The following is a 22639-nucleotide window of genomic DNA, read 5'->3' as shown; positions in this document are numbered from 1 at the left end:
TCGGACTGCAAGAGAGGGAATGTGTCGAGTGCCTACCAGATGGCTTTTTAGAGCAGCTTGTGCTTGAGCCCACTCAGGGAAAGCCTATCTCAGATTGGATGTTGTGTAATAATCCGGATCTTATTAGGGAGCTTAAGGTAAAGGAACCCTGAGGAGACAGCGATCAGAATATGATTGAATTCCTACTGCAATTTGAGAGGGAGAAACACAAGTCACATGTATCAGTATCACAATGGAACAAAGGGGATTCCAGAGGCATAACAGAGGAGTTTTCCCACGTGGATTGGAGTGGGATACTGGCACGGATGACGGCAGAGCAGAGGCGGCTGAAGTTTCTAGGAGTCGTTCACAAGATGCAAGATAGATATGTCCTACAGAAAAAGAAGTTCTTAAATGGCAGGGTTAAGCAACTGTGGCTGACAAGGGAAGTAAAAGCCAAGGAAAAGGCATATAATGTAGCAAAAGTGAGCGGGAAGCTGACTGATTGGGAAGTTTATAAAATCCCACAAAAGGCAACTAAAAAAAAAATAAGGAAAAGATGAAATATGAAGGCAAGCTACCCAATTATATAAAGCATGATACTTAAAGTTTTCAGTTATATAATGAGTAAAAGGGAGATGAGAGTTGATATTGAACCACTGGAAAATTATGCTGGTGAGATAGTAATGGGGGACAAAGAAATGAGGGGTGAACTTTGCATCAATCATCACTGTGGAAGACACTAGCAGTGTGCCAGAGGTCCGTGAGCGTCAGGGAGCAGGAGTGAGTGCCATCGCTATTACAGAGGAAAAAGTGCCAGGCAAACTGAAAGGTCTTACGGTGGATAAGTCACCCGGACCAGATGGACGACATCCCAGAGACAGCAGATGCATCGGTCATGATCTTTCACGAATTACTTGATTCTGGCATGGTTCCAAAGGACTGGAAAATTGTGAATGTCACTCCACATTAAGAAGGGAGGAAGGCAAAAGAAAGGAAATTACAGGCCAGTTAGTCTAACCTCGGTGGGTGGGAAAATGTTGGAGTCTATTATTAAGGATGATGTTTCGAGATTCTTCGAGACTAATGAATAAATTAGTCTACTTGGAGACTATTTTCTGTGAAGGGAAATTTTGCCTGACAGACCTGTTAAGAGTTCTTCGAGGAAGTAACAAGTAGGGTGGACAAAGGAGAGGGACATTTATTTGGATTTTCGGAAGGGATTTGACGAAGTGCCACACATGAGGTTGCTTGACAAGGTAAAATGCTATGGCATTACAGGAAAGATACTGGCATGGATAGAGGAACGGCTGACAGGCAGGAGGCAGCGAATGGGGATACAGGGGGCCTTTTCTGGTTGGCTGCCAGTGACTAGTAGTGTTTCTCAGGGGTTCATATTGGGACCCTGGTTTGTCAATAATTTGGTAAATGGAGTTAATGGCTTTGTGGCAAAGTTTACAGAAGTTACAAAGGTAGGTAGTGCTGAGGAAGCAATGTGATTACAGCAGGACTTAGAGAAATTGGAAGAATGGGCAAAAAAGTGGCAGATGGAATACAGATAGATAGATAGATAGATAGATACTTTATTCATCCCCATGGGGAAATTCAACATTTTTTCCAATGTCCCATACACTTGTTGTAGCAAAAACTCATTACATACAATACTTAACTCAGTAATAATATGATATGCATCTAAATTATGTAAATGGAGAGAAAATTCAAACATCAGAGGTGCAAAGGGATTTAGAGATCCTTGTGCAAGACTCCCAGAAGGTTAATTTACAGGTTGAGTCTGTGGTAAAGGAGGCAAATACAATGTTGGCATTCATTTCAAGGGGAATAGAATATAAAAGCAAGGAGATAATGCTGAGCCTTTACAAGACACTAGTCAGGCCACACTTGGAGTATTGTCAACAGTTTTGGCCCCATATTTCAGAAAGGATGTGTTATCATTGGAGAGAGTTCAGAGGATGATTCTGGGAATGAAAGGGTTAACATATGAGGAGCATTTGGCGACTTTGGGCCTGTACTCACTGGAATTTATAAGAACATGGGGGGGGTGGTGGAATCTCATTGAAACCTACTGAATGTTGAAAGGACTGGATATGGAGAGGATGTCTCCTTTGGTGGGGGTGTCCAGAACTATAGGACACAGCCTCAAAACTGAGGGGCAACGCTTTAGAACAGAGGTAAGGAGGATATTTTTTAAACTAGAGATTAGTGAATCTGTGGAATGCCCTACCACAGAGAGCTGTGGAGGCCAAGTCCGTGGGTATATTTAAGGTGAAAATTGAGTTTCCTCATCAGTCGGGGCATCAAAGATTATGGTGTGAAGGTAGGTTACGCAGTTGAGTGGGATACAGAATCAGCCACGATGGACTGGTGGAACAGATTCGATGGGCTCAGTGGCCTAATTATGTCCTTATGTCTTATGGTCTCATGGACTGGAAATGGGTTAATGTTTTCCTGGTATATAAGAAGGGTGATTGCACTGACCCTGGTAACTATAGACCAGCAAGCTTAACGTGTATCATAGGCAAGATAATGGAAACATTAATAAGGATTGAGATGGAAAAGCAGATGAGAAGGACAGACATGTTACCAAAAAGCCAGGAAGGGGAAATCATGTTTTGTTAATACGCTGGGGTTCTTTGAAGAGGCAACTAAGATTTATAACAGTTGATATAATTTACTTGGACTTCCCGAAGGCTTTCAACAAGTTACGCCACAAGAGATCAATAATCAAATTACAGGAGGTAGGGATTCAGAGTAAGGTATGCGAACAGGTACAGAATTGGCTTAAAAACAGAAAACAATGAGTTATGGTGAAGAGGATCGTTTTCACACCTAGAAGATGTTAAAAAGGCTATACTGCGGGTATCAGTTTTGGGGCCACTGCTGCTTTTAACTTACATGGATGATTTCGACAAGCACATAACAAATAAACTGGTAAACTTTGCTGATGACATAAAATTAGGGAGACAGGCTGATAAAAAGGCACTGAAGCATTTGGGCTCTCACGACCAGACTATGTAACAGTTTCTTCCCCCAAGCTATCAGACTCCTCAATACCCAGAGCCTGGACTGACACCAACTTACTGCCCTATTGTCCTGTTTATTATTTATTGTAATGCCTGCACTCTTTTGTGCACTTTATGCAGTCCTGGGTAAGTCTGTAGTCTAGTGTAGTTTTTTTTCTGTGTTGTTTTCACATAGTTCAGTGTAGTTTTTGTATTGTGTCATGTAACACCATGGTCCTGAAAAACGTTGTCTCATTTTTACTGTGTACTGTACCAGCAGTTATGGTCGAAACGACAATAAAAAGTGACTTGACTTGACATTCAGGAAGCAGAACCAATACAGTTAGATCTAAACAAAGTCCAGATGTGGGCAGATAGATGGCAGATGGAATTTAATGGAAATACCTTGAGTACTGTGTACAATTTCGGTCTCCATATTGTGTGAGAGATGTGAAGGCATTGGAAAGGGTGATTAGACTCATCTCAGGTCTGCAGGGTGTGAGCTCTGAAGAAAGGTTGAAAGAATTACATCTTTTTAGCCTAAGCGGATGTAGGATGAGAGGAGACAAGACAGAAGTGTTCAAAATCATGAAGGTTATAAATACGGCAGACGCCAGCTGCTACTGCAAAATAAATCCAGCACCGAGGACATGAGATGACAGGTGGTTAAAGGGAGATTTCAGACTAACAGCAAGAAGAATTTCTTTACACAGCGAACTGTGGATACATGAAACCAACGACCTAGTTGTGTATTTGCAAGTAGTACCTTAATAGACTTCCAAATCTAAACTGGGTGGTTATTTCAACACACGATGTGAATAGGAATTTGGCAAGCTTTATTGGGCTGAATGGCCTGTTCTTGTCAAAAACTTTCTAATAGTTTCTAATGAGCTTTAGGAGGAGTCGCAGAGCAGACTGGGGGATCTGCAGCAAGGTCAGTGAGTGAGTATGCAGCGAGAGATTGGTTCGGTCCGCCTTCCACTGATCTCTGCGTGTTATAATGGGCATAAAATGTGACGTGAAGGATGAAGTTACTGCAGTGGGGCCGTCTGCCAGAAACGGCTAGACTGCCGAGAGGTGAGTCTACCCCGGCATCACTGCCACTTCCACTAAGCCCCTGATACTCACCACATTTTGAAAGGAAGTTCAGTTCGCTTCCTTGGCGAGTTCACGCTCTTTATTTCCACACAGAATTTGCCTACATTTACTTATCCATTCACTCACTCAACGATACAGTACAGTGCAGGCCCTTCTGCCCCTTTGAGCCATGCTGCCCCAGCAACCCCGTTTAACCCTAACCTAATCGCGAGGCAACTCACACTGACCAATTAGCCTACCCGGTAGGTCTTTGGGCCGTGGGAGAAATCCGGTGCAGCCGGAGAGGGAGTCAACAGGGAGAACGTACAGAGATGCCGGATTTGAACTCAGGACTCCAACACCCCGAGCTGTAGTAGACTCACGTTAACCACTGCGCTACAGCGGTGCCCTTTTTTATGACATGTGAGTAAGAGCTGCCTAAAAAGCCAGTTTTATTTTATATATAAAGACACGCACACTCACCAATGGTTATCGATGGGTAACGCACACAAAATGCTGGTGGAACACAGCAGGCCAGGCAGCATCTATAGGGGGAAGCACTGTCGACGTCAGGACCTGACGAAGGGTCTCAGCCCGAAACGTCGACAGCGCTTCTCCCTATAGATGCTGCCTGGCCTGCTGTGTTCCACCAGCATTTTGTGTGTGTTTGCTTGAATTTCCAGCATCTGCAGATTTCCTCGTGTTTGTTGTCGATGGGTAATTGTCTTCATCGCTTTGGTGCATTTGGAGTATTGTAGCATTTCTAAGTGATAAGCAGCCTGGAGAACTAATTGTCTCTGCTAAGCCTGACATATTTGAAAAATGGAATTTATAAACAAGATCAATTACTAGGAAAGGCCTGCAATCTCGTACCTGCATTCTGCTTCCGTGTGGTAGGCGCTTCAGATCCCTCCAGACTAAAACTAATAGGCACTGGAGAAGTTTTTTCCCTACTGCGGTCACTTTGCTGAACAGTTAACTGTCGGTTAACTGTCGGCTAACTATTACTTGGATTGCACTACCTGTATGTACAATTTATATTTTCATTTATATTTATCATTATTATTGTTATGAGCAGAGAGACAACATCTGCCGGAAGTAAATTCCTTGTATGCGCACAGGTACTTGGCGATTAAAGTCTGATTCTGATTCTGATTCTGATTCTGATTCTGGTAAAAAGCAGCTATTTCCACTTTCCCTGGAGAACCCAAACTTTTCAGCGGCAATTTTGGATATCGTGAGTTTACGCCATTTCCTTTACTGGCCACTCTTACAGTAGAATTGCAAGATGATGGTCTAATTGTCTATCTGGGCAATTTGAAACAACTGCTCCCTGAGGGGGAATTTGGGCTCAGGGACCAACTGGAGTTGCACTTGGTGTGAATGGGAGTGACGTTGAATATCTTATGGAGCTTCCGAGTGAAGTAAGAACTCAAGCAAAGCTCAAACGCAGCAGGTAAAAACTTATGAATAACTACTGATATTCAGAATAAGTTTCCACAGCTCTGGGAGAAAGCAAAATAGTTTTTAAATTAGATTCCCAGCCTCTTATCTAGTTAAACAGCGTTTTAGTCAAGTTCTTTGCCTGCTCATAACCATCTGGATTTTATGAAAAGAGGTGATCTTCGACTATCGTTAACTAGGTTGCAATCAGATATTCAAAAACTGGCTAGTTTGCTTCAGTTACAAAATATGAATACTCACTAAAACCCAAAGTAACAATATAAGTTATCGGTGGTTTGAACTCATTTTGTTTTTCATGTATGCCTGTAATTGTGCTTAACACTAATAATAACCTGGTAAAATATAAATATTGACTGTACATTTGAGTAATTAGTCGAGTTCAGCAGAAAAGGGAAGCAAGCAGAAACTATGGAGGATGGGAGCCACAGAGGTAAATACAACTCACGAGTGAGCCTTGAGTGGAAAACGGCCGAGAACCTCTGCTCGAGACGAATGTCTGGTCGACAATTTGAAATGCCTGTTTTCATAGATCTCAGAACTGAGAACAAATCAGAGCACAGAAATACCTACAACACACACAAAATGCTGTCGGAACGCAGCAGGCCGGGCAGCATCTATAAGGAGAAGCGCTGTCGACGTTTCGGGCCGAGACCCTTCGTCAGGACAGAAATACATAATCATGGTGCACATCTTCGATCCAGCCCAAGGCTAAAGTGATAGCAACTATCTCAGATATGAAATATTGACACTTTGTCTGATAATCTTTTCTTAATACTCACCTGAAAGTTTGGAACATAAACAGAAACACCTGTACGAATTGCCACGGGATCTTTTGAACCATCTGTGTAGGTATGAAAGAATCCATTATATCTGCCTTTCATACATTGCTGAATTACCTGTGTCACTGATAAACAATCACTCCTCACCTTGATATTTCCCTGAGGGCCCAAATCAACCACAGGCAAGGGGAAACACCATGGAGGGGTGACAGAAGGGGAAACACTGGGACCATTTTCCTCATTAAGCCAGCCAAGGTTCTATGCCCATTCATTCCCATCCACCCAGAACTGGAGATCTTATGAATGAAATGCTCCCAACACTCTACTGATGTTGGCAATGTTGGACGATCAACTTTACGTTCTCTGACTTTAACCCAGTAAACCGTTGCTAACTATAACCTGCAGGTGTAAAGGTATTTCACCCATTTCTACCAGTAATGCCAAAATCGGGGGGTGATTTAATAGCACAACGTTATCATCTCAATGCTTGGGTTTGAACTTTATCGTGGGGTTTTAAGACCGCCAGTGAGACTGACAGATGAACAATACATCCGTAATCACAGACAGATCTGATTAAAACAATATACGTTAATATAAGTGATGTCGTACTCACCCACCACCCAAATAAGCCATTCAGCACGTTAAGGGCGCTTTTACACTTCTCTAGAAATTTATTCCCGTGCACCTTCCATGTCAGCCTTTTGTCCATCCACATACCTGGAAACTTTACCACTGATTCTTGTTTTAGAGATTTACCGTATAATCTGAGATCAATTGTGGGTGTAATGATCCTTCCAGAAAAGCAAATAACTTGAGTCTTTGCAACAGAAAATTTTGTCCCCTACGAACGTCCCCATTCCTCTACTTCATTAATAACTGTCTGCATTTACATATAATTTATATAAGTTATATATAAATGTATTTATATATCATTTACATAAACTATATAATTTATATTCCTGCCTTTCTTCCACACTGCCACTCTCTTCATCACCATATAATTACTTAGAAATGCTTGAGCCAAAAATTAGGAAAACATCATTAATCATAATATTAAAAAGGAGTGGGCTACGCACACACTCCCTGTGGAGTCCCATTCTCTATCTCATACTCCTTAGAAAATGTTGTTCCCACCGTATCTTGTATCTGTCTGCCCCATAAAAAATTTTGAATCTAGTTGAACATTCTACAACTTATTCCCAGCTTTCCTACTTTAAGCAGCGACCCTTATGTCCATAAGATATAAAAGTTTTTTTTTCCTACATCACAGAAACCATCGATTTGTTATTAACTCTGGGCCTTATGAATATCAGATTCCAAACTTAACACCGAGTCCAGTGTCATTCTCCAGATTGGTGTACAGCTAATTTTCCACAAAATAAGAAAGTTTTGCTATAACCATTCATTCCATGATCGTACAGACATGTGGAGTTAGCGAAGTATTGTGCGTCTGTAACTGGAAGGATCTGATCGATCCTTGCCAGGGTTCAATACAGGGATAGCAACCGATAATTCCCAGAAAACAGGAAGCCGCCCTTCAACCCGTATTGTATTAAAGAATTCCAGGACCAACATGCTTGGAATCTGATGGCCATGTGAGCACATTATCTTACCCAGGTGATGTCTGACCAGAGCTGTGAGTGCAAGTAAGATTTGGAACATGAAGAAGATCTGCAGATGCTTGGAAACCAAGCAAGACATCAGAAATGCTGGAGGAGCTCAGTGGGCCAGGCAGCGTCTACGGAAAGGAGCACAGTGGACGTTTCAGGCCGGGGCCCTTTGGCAGGACTGGAGAGAAAAAACACGAGGGGTCAAAGTAAAAAGGTGGGGCGGGCAGAGACAAGGCCAAGAGAGGGAAAAATGGGAATGGAGAATGGTGAGGTGTCGGCGGGGTGGGGGGGGGGTGGGGGGGCAGCATTACCAGAAGTTCGAGAAATATACGTTCGTGCGAAGAGATTGGAGGTTACCCAGACAGAACGTAAGGTGCTGCCCCTCCAGCCTGAGCATGGTCTTGAAGTTTCGGGCTGAGAACCTTCATCAGGACTGGAGAAAAAGAAGATGAGGAGTCAGAGTTAGAAGGTGGAGGAGGGGAGGAAGAAGCACAAGGTGAGAGGTGAAACTGGGAGAGGGGGAGGGACGAAGTAAAGAGCTGGGACGTCGATTGGTGAAAGAGATACAGGGCTGGAGAAGGCGGAGTCTGGTAGGAGAGGACAGAAGGTCATGAAAGAAAGAAAAGGGGGAGGAGCACCAGAGGGAGGCGATGGGCAGGCAAGAAGATAATGTGAGAGAGGGAAATGGGAATAGGGGATGGTAAAGGGGGGGGGGGGGCAGGCATTACCAGAAGTTCGATAAGTTCATGTCAACAGGTTGGAGGCTACCCATGCAGAATATAAGGTGTTGTTCCTCCAACCCAAGTGTAGCCTCTTTGTGACAGTAGAGGAGGCCGTGGACTGAGATGTCGTAATGGGAACGGGAAGTGGAATTAAAATGGGTGGCCACTGGGGAGATCCCGCTTTTTTCTGGCAGACAGAGTGTAGGTGCTCAGCGAAGCAGTCCTGACTTTTGCCAATCACCTTTCCAGCTCTTAGCTTCATCCCACCCCCTCCTGTCTTCTCCTATCATTTCGCATTTCCCCCTCCCCCTCCTACTTTCAAATCTCTGACTATCTTTCCTTTCAGTTAGTCCTGATGAAGGGTTTCGGCCCGAAACGTCGACAGCGCTTCTCCCTATAGATGCTACCTGGCCTGCTGCGTTCCACCAGCATTTTGTGTGTGTTGTTGTTTGAATTTCCAGCATCTGCAGATTTCCTCGTGTTTGCTTTACACACTGACAGTAATATAACTGTGTATTTCGATGGTAATAGATATTGACACAGACTTCCGTACACACTTGCAAATTTCTACAGATGTACAGTATCATGGAGAACTTTCTAACCAGTTGCATCACCGTCCGGTATGGAGGGGCCACGACACAGGATCAGAAAAAGCTGTCGAAAGTTGTAAACTCAGTCGGTTGCTTCATGGGCACTGGCCTCCCCGGCACCGAGGGACACATTCAAAAGGAGATGTCCCAGAAAGGCGGCATCGATCACTGAGGATCCCTTCACCCTGGACTTGCCCTCTCTTCATTGCTACATCACGGAGGAGGTACTGGAGTCTGAAGATACTCACTCAACATTTCAGGAACCGCTTTCCCCCTCTCCAATCAGAATTCTGAATGGACACTGAACCCATTAATTTTCCTCTCTTTTTAATTCTTTTTTAGAAAATTTAATTACTGTAATTTATATTTTTATTATAGATAGATAGATAGATACTTTATTCATCCCCATGGGGAAATTCAACTTTTTTTTTCCAATGTCCCATACACTTTTTGTAGCAAAACTAATTACATACAATACTTAACTCAGTAAAAAATATGATATGCATCTAAATCACTATCTCAAAAAGCATTAATAATAGCTTTTAAAAAGTTCTTAAGTCCTGGCGGTTGAATTGTAAAGCCTAATGACATTGGGGAGTATTGACCTCTTCATCCTGTCTGAGGAGCATTGCATCGATAGTAACCTGTCGCTGAAACTGCTTCTCTGTCTCTGGATGGTGCTATGTAGAGGATGTTCAGGGTTTTCCATAATTGACCGTAGCCTACTCAGCGCCCTTCGCTCAGCTACCGATGTTAAACTCTCCAGTACTTTGCCCACGACAGAGCCCGCCTTCCTTACCAGCTTATTAAGACGTGAGGCGTCCCTCTTCTTAATGCTTCCTCCCCAACACGCCACCACAAAGAAGAGGGCGCTCTCCACAACTGACCTATAGAACATCTTCAGCATCTCACTACAGACATTATCATGTGTTGCAATGTCCTGCACCATGAATAGACCAGATTTCACGATTTTGCATTTTCTGCAGAGTGTCTGCATGTGAAACCATGAACACTACACCATAATTTCTTCCTCTTTTTAACTTCTTTGAAAAATATATACTTACTGAAATTCATGTTTTTTTTGCTGGAAAACAAATTTTCCGATGGGCATCCATCATTAACGACCCCATCATCCAGGTCATGCCTTGTTCTCATTGCTACCATCAAGATGAAGGTACAGAAGCCTGAAGGCACACACTCAACGACTCGGGAACAGCTTCTTCCCCTCTGCCATACAATTTATGTGAGTGACAATGAAATCAATGGTCGACCAGCTAACCATAATCCCTGGCGCGTCAGAAATAGCACCATCGATACACGAGTGCCTGCCTGGTGTCGCAGTGCATCCTGGTCAGGGCATCGGCGGAAGTTGAGGCCCAGGTCTAGCGTCGAGGTCCATTTCATCCGCACTCTGGGGCTCAGCTGCGGGCTTCCGGAGTCTCCAGTCGGTTGCGGTTGGACTTTCAGCCGCAGTGTGTCCGGGAAGGAGGTAACAGGTTTACAAACCTCCCCTCTGTCAGCCCCGCCGGTCGCACAGTCCTGTCTCCACAGCCATGAACCCCTATCAGTGTCCAATCTGCGGGAAACGCTTCAAGCAATCGGGCAGTCTGATTGCACACCAGCGGGTTCACACCGGGGAGAAGCCGTTCACCTGCCCTGACTGCGGGAAGGGCTTTGCACACTTCTCCAACCTCGTGGCCGACCAGCGGATCCACACCGGAGAACGACCATTCACCTGCTCGGAGTGCGGGAAGGGGTTCACACAGCCATCGGAACTGAAAAAGCACCAGCGGGTTCACACCGGGGAGAAGCCGTTCTCTTGCTCGGACTGTGGGAAGGGATTCAGCCGTTCATCTACTCTGCAGATCCACCGGCGAGTTCACACGGGGGAGAAGCCGTTTACTTGCGCTGAGTGTGGGAAGGGGTTTGTTGTATTATCAAACTTGGTCAGCCACACGCGAGTCCACACCGGGGAGAAACCGTACATCTGCTCTGAGTGCGGCAGAGGGTTCACACATATATCCAACATGTTTACACACCAGCGAATTCACAGCGAGGAGAGGCCCTTCACCTGCTCTGAATGCGGGGAGAGATTCACTCAGTCATCTCACCTGACGACCCACCAGCGAATACACACCGGGGAGAGGCCGTTCATTTGTCCTGAGTGTGGTCAGGCATTCACCAATTCCTCTTCCCTTTTGAGACACCGGAAAATCCACGCCGGGGTGAAGCCGTTCACCTGCCCCGACTGTGGGAAGGGTTTCACTTATTCGTGTGATCTGCTGAAACACCAGCGGATCCACACCGAGGAGAGGCCGTTCACCTGCTCCGAGTGTGGGAAGGGCTTCATTAATTCATCTGAAGTTTTAAAGCACCAGCGGATTCACACCGGGGAGAAACCGTTCACCTGCTCCGAGTGTGGCAGAGGGTTTGCACATATATCCAACATGGTTAAACACCGGCGAGTTCACACTGGGGAGAGGCCTTTCACCTGCTCTGAGTGTGGGAAGGGATTCACTCAGCCATCTCGCCTCTTGAGTCACCAGCGAATGCACACCGGGGAGAGGCCGTTCATCTGCTCCGAGTGCGGTAAGGGATTCACCAATTCCTCTTGCCTTTTAAGACACCAGAAAATACACACCGGGGTGAAGCCGTTCACCTGCCCCGACTGTGGGAAGGGCTTCACTAGTTCATCTGATGTGTTAAAGCACCAGCGGATTCACACCGGGGAGAAACCATTCATCTGCTCCGAGTGTGGGAAGGGATTCACTCAGTCATCTCACCTGCTGAGACATCAACAAGGCTGTTCATCTGCTCCGACTGGGAGAAGGGATTCAGCGCTTCCTGTTAACTGTTGAGGGACAAGCCTGTTCTGTGTGTTTCATTCGGTCATCCAATCTGATGAGGCACCAGCGAATTCACACCAGGGACAAGATTTTAAAATGCCTCGTGCGGAATAAATATCCACACGCAGAGAGATTCTTACATGGTTATGGATTCTGCAGTTGGTACACCGACTAATTCTCCAGGGATTGACTCTGGTGATTGGGGAAGATGCCTTTATTTAATAAACTCTAGAACTTGCTGAAGTTTGATATTCTGAAATCTGTGCCGTAAAACAAGTTCTGTTTAAAATGCTTTTGTCTGTTTCACGTCTCCCCATGGGCAAAGACAAGTCGATGAACCGAGTGGGAGCCAGGCTGGGTAAACCGGGCCAGTGTCGACATCCGCTCCCTCGTAGCGCCCTCTGCAGGAATATTATTGTAACTCACTCCGCCCGCTTGCGTCTCCGCTGCCCATCTCAGCTTTTCCTGAACAGTCCAACACTACTGTAACTTTCTGATTGACAAACCATCTCACGATTTTTCCACGGGTGCAGTATTTATGCCCCCACATTCCGGGCCACACCATCTTCCCTCAGGTCCAGAAGCCTGAAGACCCACACCACAGGGTTCAGGTCCAGCTGTTTCCCTTCAACCAGTCAGATCCTGAACCTTAACGACGACAGCAGTACAGCAACACTGTAATGACTACACTGAAATTGTTGATATTGTTGTTCTCATTGTGTTGTTTCTTGTAAAAAATGTTTTCCTTGTGAATGGTGCTTATCTGATTCTATGAGCCTGCGATGCTGCTGCAGGGTTTTCATTGCACCCATGCATACATGCACTGGTGCAGGTGACAATAATCTCGACTTTGTCTTTAACAAACCTGAGGATAGGAAGAGCACAGATTGATGTCCATTTCTGGCACATTTTCCTCTGGAGTCAGGAGACAGTGTGGTGAAATTCCAAACGTTTGTCAGTTTGCCACTCCCGACACTGAAAGGCAGGAGAAGGACACAAAGGTCTGGGGACGGCACAACACAGGATTAGTGCCCCACGGGTACCGGCTGTGATTGGTGTGAAGTCTCAGAGCAGAGTGAGGACCCATTGGGTGTCTACTCAGGGAAACAGGGTGAGGAGCCGGAGAGAGATCAGCAGAGGGGTAGAGTTTAGACAGTCATTCCAAGCGAGTCCCCTGCCTGAGATCGTCAGGTTCTGTGGGGTTAACATGTGGACAGGGGACGGGAATCGGACGCCAGTTCCCCTGTCATTCTCCTTCCAGAAGGCGCAGCACGGCGGTAAATTATGGAATGCGAACACTGAGTGGATGGAGATGGGAACACGGGAGAAAGAGTTCCGTTTAGATGGCATGTCTAGGAGGTAATTTACCCAGAGTGTAATGAAAAACTTGCAGCAACATCACTGGCACAAAGCATCAGATAAGCAGCGCTTACAGTGTAACCATAACTTAAACATAGACGGTGCACAGTTTTTACCAGAATGCAGTCAGAACAAGAAATCCTTTGTAATGCAAAGTGGTCGTATAGCTGTTGTACTGAGGTGGTGATTAGCGTTGAGCCGGTTGTCTCATTCAAACCTATTGGAAGCGGAAAGCCCTGAATAGGATGGACATGGAGAAAATGTTTCTGATCGTGGTAGATTCTTGGACCAGAGGGCACAGTCTCAGAATACAAGGACGTCCCTTTAGAACGGAGACGAGGTGGAATTTCTGTAACCAGAGGGTGGTGAATCTGTGGACTTCATTGCCACAGACAGCTGTGGGGGCAAAGTCTTTGAGTATATTTAAAGCAGAGGTTGATAGTTTCTCGATTAGTAGGAGTGTCCACTGTCCCCCTCGCTCGAACTGTTCTAACAGTAATGTAAATGGCAGTTGGCGGGAGGGGGGCATCACAGCCACGTACAGACCAATTCACCCCCTTTTAAATTCCCCCACCTAGCTAAAATAATATCAAGAAGTCTAATGTTTTTCAGAAGGGCAAATGTGCACCAAGGTGCAAAGTTCAAAGTAAGATTTATTCTCAGAGTACGTGCCTCACACCACATACGGCCCTGAGATTCTTTTTCCTGTGGATTTTGTCGTGGTTACTTGAAATGACCTGGAGACACAGACAGTTCTTCAAGAAAATTAAACCTTTATTTGCAAACAAAGGCTGAGGCAATCAATGAACTTGTCACCAAAAGCCCGCCGAGCTCCGGTGTACAGCATTCTTTATAGTAATTTCTTATCTCAGTTACATTTCGGTTTCATCGCCATACCCAATCAGGTTTTAATTGCATATCATCTATATATTATTTAATTAATCGCTCTTGCCTAGCCCGCGGTGCGCCACCATTATATTTCACCCGTTCGCATTGGGGCCTTATTCGTGGCCAAGATTATGTTTTCCAGACAACCTCCCTCACATTACATTCCTGCTCGCAGCATCCTGTCCGCCACCGTTATCTCGTACTAAACAAAGGCTGAGTGTAATACATGGGATACATCGCAGCTAATAGTGTTGCAAAACAAGCAGGTGTACTGTAAGTGTCATAATATGCAGCTAAGAGAGTACAAAAGTATCTAGTGAAAACAACACATAACAAAATGTGCCTAGTAAAATAATACATATTAATATTCGGTACCTAGAAGTGATTACATAGTATAGTAAATAGCTAATACATAGTGATTATATTTCAGGTATATATAGTGGTTATGTTAGGTATATTTCTCAATATAATCCCCCATTTGAGACCCACAGGGTCTCGCACAGATAGAGAACACTCAGAGGCCGTGCACCAAAGCCAAAATAAAGTCCAACATTTTAATCCCAAATTTAGGTCAACTACAATTTCCATACTCGGAGCTCAAAATGATCTCTCTCTGTTATCCTAGGCTGCTGAGCCAAAAATCTGTCCCTCCGTAGCTGAGACAGGAAAAAAGACTCAGACACCCTTACAGACTAGTGTCCACATCATTAACACCTTCCAGTCCGCTTGATGCATCGTGCAGACTGTAACAGTACATCATCGGCTTTTCTCCTTGTCTCGGGTCAGATTCAACAATTTCCAGGAGCATCGGGAATTGTTTTGCTGTCGCACGCATTATCAAAGTCTTGAGACATGGAAGAAAACAGCACAGAATAAATGCACAACTTATCAGCACAATGCCTGCAGTCATTGCCAATTTAGTCAGCCACGCACCCCATCCCCCTAGTTTGCTTTCTAACCAGTCAAACCACTGATGCCCAAATCCTGCATTCTGTTTGACCTCCTTCCGCAGATCCTTTAATTTATTCATTGCTCTGGTGAAAGACCCTTCTGGGCTGGTATTGTTCGGTATGAAAGTGCAGCATTGATCTCCAAACATCACACACACACACACACACACCCTTTTTCTGCCAAAAGCCAATCCAGTACCTGTCTGTTTTGCCACCTTCCCTTTGGACGGTCTCCGGCTCTTTCTGTTCTTCCTGTGTATAAATAGACTGATGTATCATAGTTAATTGTCGCATATATTGTCTTAGTTCAAGTTCCAATTGCTCTAAACTGGGTCCCTTATATGGTCCTCTCCATTGGGGTACTGGCATGGTCCTTCCAGTTAGCATCTCATGCGGTGTCAAGCATGTTACCCGATTAGTCTGCATGCGGTAACTCATTAATGCTAACGGTAATGCATCAACCCAATGAAGGCCGAACCGTTGTCCGAGCTAATCTCCGTAGGTATTCCAAACCTTGGGATCACTTCATTTGTCAGGAACTTTACCACTGTTCCTGCCCCTTGATCCTTCGAGGGTACTGCCTCTACCCATCTGCTGAACCTGTCAATTACCACCAGAATGTATCTTTTCCCTCTTACCGTCTTTATCATATCTACATAGTCGATCACCAGATGTCGAAATGGTCCTTCAAGCACGGGTATGTGACCTATTGGGGTTGCAATCCCCCTTCGAACATTATTCTGTGCACAAACCTCACACTGTGCTAAAATATAGTCTACCGAAGCCTGTAAATAAGGCGACCAGAAACCATCCTTTTTTATTTTCTTTATCACTTCCCCCCTTGCACAATGGTCCATCCCATGTGCTTCTGAAATCAGAATCATCAGTAGAGGGGTGGGCGCTACCAACAAACCGTCTTCCGTGCTCCACAAGCCTTCCGGGTTCTGCTTGGCCCCCCTTTGTCTCCACATTGTCTGTTCTGCCAAAGTTGCCTTACCTTGTATTTCAATTAGGTCCTCTACCTCAGGTTCTGGAGTTAGGCTTACCTGGGGGGCAATGACAGCTGATGTACATCCAGACGCTTTTCTGGCTGCCTCGTCCGCAGCTTGATTTCCCTTTGTTATTACATCATTTCCCTTTTTATGTGCCTGGCATTTTACTATAGCCAATGCTTTAGGTTTCATTATGGCTTTTATTAAGTCTAGAATTTGCTGACAATGTTGTATGGGATCTCCGCTACTTTTTTTAAAACCTCTCTGCTTCCACACTGCCCCGAACAAATGGCATACTCCATGAGCATATGCCGAATCAGTATAGATATCTACTTTCTCACCTTCCATCATTTCACACGCAGCTGTCAGGGCTTTGATTTCTGCTAGTTGGGCGGAACACGGTTGGGGACAGGACTCCATCCTAATAATCTTATAGCTCGACTGATCCTGCTGCACTACTGAGAACCCTGCGTGATTTCCATCATAATCCCTATAACAAGAGCCATCTACGAACAGAACCTTTTTATCTGCGTCCTCTAGTGGTTCTGACCGTAAATCTGCTCTCAATTTGGCAAATGCCATCGTCTTCCCTACACAATCATGGGGTTCTCCTTCATAGCCCAAAGGGACAAAATCGGCTATATTACTGGTAGTGCATCTCTGTATAGTTATGTCAGGAAATGTCAATAGCATCTGATACGCTGCTATCCTGGCTGGCGTCAGCACAAATTTCCCTCTTTCCAGCAATTCTGCTACTCTGTGGTGTGTGTACAGAGTCACAGGATAGCCCAGGGTTACCGATGATGCCTTTTCATAATCATAGTACAGCGCCGCCAATCCCTGATAACAGGGTGGGTACCCCTGAGCCACCTCATCTAGTCTCGTACTGTAGTATGCTATCGGCTGCTTTGCTTTTCCTGTGCCTGTCTCTTGTGTTAGAACCGCTGTGACATAACCCTCCTGTCGGTTGGATACATACAAATGAAAAACCTTATCGTAGTTAGGCAAAACTAATGCTGGTGCTGACTGCAATTCCTGCTTAATAGTATTGAAAGCTATCTCCGCCTCTCCATTCCACTGTAAGCCGTTCTTCAAATTTGTATGTCCTGCTTCTTTCATTATCTTTCTCAAAGGTGCCATAATCTCAGCATATTCTCCTATCCAATCTGAGCTGTACCCTGCCATTCCCAAAAACGTCATCATCTGCCCTACAGTCTGGGGTTTTGGGGCCTTAGTTATTGCCTCAATCTGATCTGGTGCTATCGCCTTTACTCCCTTGGATATTACCCTGCCTAAGTATTCCACTTGCTGCGTGCAAAATTGCAGTTTCTTTTTGGATACTTTATGTCCTCCGTGCGCCAGCTTTTCTAACAGAGTTATAGTGTCCTGCTCACACTGTGTCCTTACTGTGGGAGCAAATCAACAGGTCATCCACATACTGTAACAATGTACTTTCCAATGGTATGCCCTCTAGGTCTGCCTTCAATACCTGATTAAAAACGTGTGGTGAATGTTTAAATCCTTGCGGCATTCTGGTATAGGTATACTGAGCACCTCTGTAAGTAAATGCAAACAGATACTGACACTGGTCGGCCGGAGGAATGCTGAAGAAAGCCGAACACAAATCAATCACTGAAAAGTAACTTGCTTCTGGTGGAACATTAGTCAAAAGCGTGTGTGGGTTGGGGACTACCGCTGGCCACTCCTCTACCACATCATTTACCGCTCGCAAGTCATGCACCAATCTCCACTTAAATTTATCTGCTTTTAAGACCGGCAACAACGGGGTATTGCATGGACTGTTTGTTCTTTTAAGCACTCCTATTTCAAGCAACCCCTGCACTGTCGATGCTATTCCCTCTTCTGCTTCTGGTCTTAGAGGGTATTGTGGTCTCCTGGGTGGAATTGCTCCTTTTTTCAGCCTTATTTCCACCGGACTAGCTGTTATTATTTTCCCTACGTCCGTGTCATGCTGTGACCACAGAGTAGACGGCAACTCATCTAACCTTTTATCTTTCTGCTGGCCTCTTTCCTTTCCCAGCAAGGGCATGTGTGGTTGGGTACATGCCTCCAGGTGCCATCTCTCCTCTAACTCCCTGTTCTGAGTCTCGTCAAAAATCACTGTACAATGTAGCTCAGATTTGGGCATTACAGCCCTGGGTAATATAGCCTGCACGCCCTTTTTCCATTTTTCCCAGGTTTCCTGAATCTGATCTGCGATGTTTCCTATCCAAAAGACATTAGCCTTCTTGTCTTCTTGCACTATCAATTGAGCCCCTGCTCTTTTCACACTCAGCCCATTTCTGGTGCATTCTAATTTTAATTCCAGTTTCAATAAGGCATCTCTGCCCAACAAATTAATCGGAGTTCCTTTAAATACTAGCACCGGCAAAACAATTCCTTTATTTCCCATTCTCAACCGCACTGGAGCCGTGCACTGTGTCAACTGTGTTTTCCCCGAGAACCCTACCGTCGAATAAACTTTCCTGACATGGGAAGGTGAAGGGCATACTGTGGCTGTACACAAGTGTACGTGGCTCCAGTATCTATCATCATTGGTGTCAGTTGCCCTTCTAACATAACCTGAACAATGGGTTCCTCATCTGCCTCCCTTGTTATCATTGGGTAATGTCCCTTCCCACTCAAGTTCTCGGGGCACCCCTAATACCTCGCATAGGGGTTCACAGGTCCGCTTGGGCCTGTGGGAGCTGGTCCTTGGCTAAACTTTAGTTCCCTTCTTATCGGTTCCTGCTAGTGTGTGACAGGCCATGGTGTAAATGGACAATCTCTTCTTAGGTGACCTGGCTGATTACATTCCCAGCACAATCTCTCTACCTCTCTTTCCCCCTGTTTCCTCACTGGTCCCCTCTGCCCATAGCTCCTCTGTCCCCCTCCTTGAGACTTCCAGTCCTGTCTGGGCTGTTTGAATTTAGTCTGTTCCTGATAGGGCATTTGTGGGAATGCTCCCCCAAAGACGATTATTGGCATGGGGTTTTCCAGCCCTTGTCTTACAGTATGATCGGTCCCTCCATATAGCAGTGCTTTGTCCAGTTCGATGGCTGTACTCGAACTGGTGGTTGCTGGCAGCATCTTTTTGTTTTTCTCTTTTTCCTTTTTGAGTTCTTCGAGCTGCATTTGTATTAACTTTCTTTGCACCTCTTCCTGCTGCTCAGCCAACCTTCGTTTGTCTTTCCGGTATTTCTCAACCGCATGGACTACGTGGTCTCTAAATTCTTGTGGGGTCATTGACGTCAGCCCAACCACTTCCAGTTTGGATTTTACTTGTGGAGGCATTGCATCCAAAATGCTATGTCGGAACAGTGAGGTCATAAATAAGCTATTCTCCACCTCTTGCTCAGTCTCCAGTCTCCACCTTTTCAACTGGTTTTCTACGTAGGCTGCTGGGTTTTCAGTGTCTCCCAGTGGATCCCCTTTTAAGGCTTTGGGGTCCACTTTGGGTGGATAAAGCTTTCTGAGGGCCTGCCATACCCTCTGCCTCACTCTGTCAAACCCATTCCATCAGTTCTCGGGTCGTTCAAGTTTACTATGCCAGCCATTTCCATTAGTTCGTTAAATTTGGAGGTTCCCATCAACCTTATCAACAGTGCCTTCAAATCTCCCATAGCCAATAACCGTTTTGTTGTTTCTTCTTCAAAGGCTCTAATCCATTTCCCTGCTCCTTCATGTAAATTGGGCAGAGTGTTTTTCAGCCCTTCTAGGTCCTGGGATCCCCAAGGGATATACTGCACTTGTCCTGATCCTTTAACTAACAACGGCATCATTCTTCCTCCTTCTTCCCACCTGCCCTGGCTCTCCTCCTCACCTGACTCCCCATCTGTCTCTGGGTATGTCTTTACTGCCTCCCACACAAATGTCTCCGGGGTCCTCTTCTTCCCTCGGTCTCCCTGTGGAGTCCTTCCTTTCTGTCTTGATTCAGTACTTGGTTGGCCCCTGGAGTATTTTTCGCATCTCCTCTGGCAATCCCCTCTCAGTAACTTATCTGGCTCTCTCTCTACTTCCGCAGGTCGCTCCCCTACCGCCTCCTTCTGCTCTTCTAGGCTTCTGCCTCCTACCTCTTCCTCACAAATTCTCGCATCCTCTCTCTCTCTCTCTCTCCACTTAACTCTTGCTCCTCCAATGAGTCACCTTCTCTTTCTTCCTGTCCGTGTCTGTACACCTGTGGCAGGGACTCCTCATGATCCTTACTCGTGCTTAATTCCCTTCTTTCTTGTGTTTCTCCAAGACTCTCATCTCCTATCTTTTTCCACCTCTTCTTGAATGCCTCATCTCTTCCTGCCCTGATGAGCCACTTTCTTCTCTAGTCTGTTTATTTCTATAGTATAACCGATACTCCTCATACTCCTTTTCCTCTCTTAAGTATTTCATCCGTTCAATCCCTTCTTCCATTTCTCTCTGTACCTGTTCCACCTTTATCCTTTCTGCCTGTATCTCCTTCCATATCGCCGCTTTTTCCTTCTCGTATTGTTTTTTTTCCTCCTCATTATCCCAAACTTGGACTTCTTCCTGCATGTTTACTGTTCCCGTCAGCAGGGGGCACTGCTTAGGGGTTCCTTCCTCATTATAGGGAGGGGGTTTTTCTGTTTCTTTCGCATCCGGGTACGGAGCTGAAGCCAGCTTCTCACCGTACCCTCCGCTCTCTCTCTCTAACAGGCTGTTTCTCCAGCACCTTAGTGTTTTCCTCGCTTGTAATCAATATTCTACCTGTCCTCCTCAGCCTTTCCCCCTCCGTTCTGAAGAGTTTTAGCACTTCCATTTCTCGTTCTCTTTTTTGCCCTCTTTTCTTAGATTTATCTTTTGGTTTGTAATTTTTAATTAGTCCCTCCATTTCTTCGCACAAACTTACATCAAACGTTCCTTCTCTTGGCCACTTTGTGACCAGGTTATTGGTTCTTTTTTCCCATTTTTCTGAAGTTTTTGTGATCTCACATTTAATTAACGGGATTTTTTTGCTCAGAATCTCTACTGCCGTTCCTTTACCTGTCATGTTATTCTCTCTTTTTAAGGTATTTCAGAGATTCACAGTTTGTTTACTGGATAATATTATTTACTCTAATTCTATGCCTAGTCTATTCTGTTCTGCCCGTGCAGACCTCTATTCAGAGCGGTACCCACAGAACTTGCTCTTTGCACCTCGTCTGTTCAGACCCTTATCTCTTAAGGCAGTATCCACGAGGATTTTCTACTCTAATTCTATTCTATTTTCCTTTCCCTGCCCGTTCAGCCCTTCGTTTCATACGAAGCGGTACTCACAGGGATTTACCAACACCACGTGGACTTTTTCTTAACTTCTTATTAACTTATTTGTACTTACCCTCACTGCAGTGTTCTTGATCAATCCTCTGAGCCTCTTGTTAACCCCCAATTCTGCCAGATTCTTTGGACCGGAGAGACCCTTCGGCAGTGGTTCCACACTTCTGAGACTCCAAGACCTCCCCAAAGCCAACAGAGTTCTTAGTCCAAATTGTCGCAAAAAGCGCTTACCTTTGGTTTGGGTGCACCCTTAATTCTGTTAGCCTTGTGGGGGTCCCTAGAGGACTGGGAAGCGTCCCCAATCTGCCGTTTCCTTTCCGCGGGTCTCTTTCCGGTCCTGCCGCGGTCGCCAATTTTGTCGTGGTTACTTGAAATGACTTGGAGACACAAACAATTCTTCGAGAAGTTTAAACCTTTATTTGCAAACAAAGACTGAGGCAATCAATGAACTTGTCACCGAAAGCCCGCCGAGCTCCGGTGTACAGCATTCTTTATAGTAATTTCTTATCTCAGTTACATTTTCGGTTTCATCAGCATACCCAATCAGGTTTTAATTGCATATCATCTATATATGAACTAATTAATCGCTCTTGCCTAGCCCGCGGTTCGTCACCGTTATATTTCACCCGTTCGCATTGGGGCCTTATTCGTGGCCAAGATTATGTTTTCCAGACAACCTCCCTCACAGTACATTCCTGCTCGCAGCATCCTGTCCGCCACCGTTATCTCGTACTAAACAAAGGCTGAGTGTAATACATGGGATACATCGCAGCTAATAGTGCTGCTAACCAAACAGGTGTACTGTAAGTGCCATAATATGCAGCTAAGAGAGTACAAAAGTATCTAGTGAAAACAACACACAACAAAATGTGCCTAGTAAAATAATACATATTAATATTCGGTACCTAGAAGTGATTACATAGTATAGTAAATAGCTAATACATAGTGATTATATTTCAGGTATATATAGTGGTTATGTTAGGTATATTTCTCAATAGTATACACAGCAAATCTGGAGAACAGTAACTGTAAACAGGATCAGAGAAAGAGCGGAGAACTGTGAAAATGCAAAATCAAATAAATGGCCATAAA

General features: G+C 45.0%; 1 protein-coding gene across 1 annotated transcript in view; it reads left to right on the top strand.

The window, feature by feature from the left end:
• Nucleotides 1-10615: 10615 nt before the first annotated feature.
• The window catches only part of LOC140716245 (uncharacterized), a 52539-nt gene continuing 40515 nt past the window's right edge, over nucleotides 10616-22639 (top strand). The window contains exons 1-2 of the mRNA XM_073028856.1: nucleotides 10616-12096; nucleotides 13349-13446. Of these exons, the coding sequence (XP_072884957.1) occupies nucleotides 10795-12096; nucleotides 13349-13446 (1400 nt within the window). The 5' untranslated portion in view covers nucleotides 10616-10794. The remainder of the gene's footprint in view (nucleotides 12097-13348; nucleotides 13447-22639) is intronic.

Source organism: Hemitrygon akajei, chromosome 25, assembly GCF_048418815.1.
Source record: "Hemitrygon akajei chromosome 25, sHemAka1.3, whole genome shotgun sequence".
NCBI classification, from domain to species: domain Eukaryota; kingdom Metazoa; phylum Chordata; class Chondrichthyes; order Myliobatiformes; family Dasyatidae; genus Hemitrygon; species Hemitrygon akajei.
The sequence above is the reverse complement of the archived record's forward strand: the minus strand, read 5'-3'. Positions and strand labels throughout refer to the sequence as shown.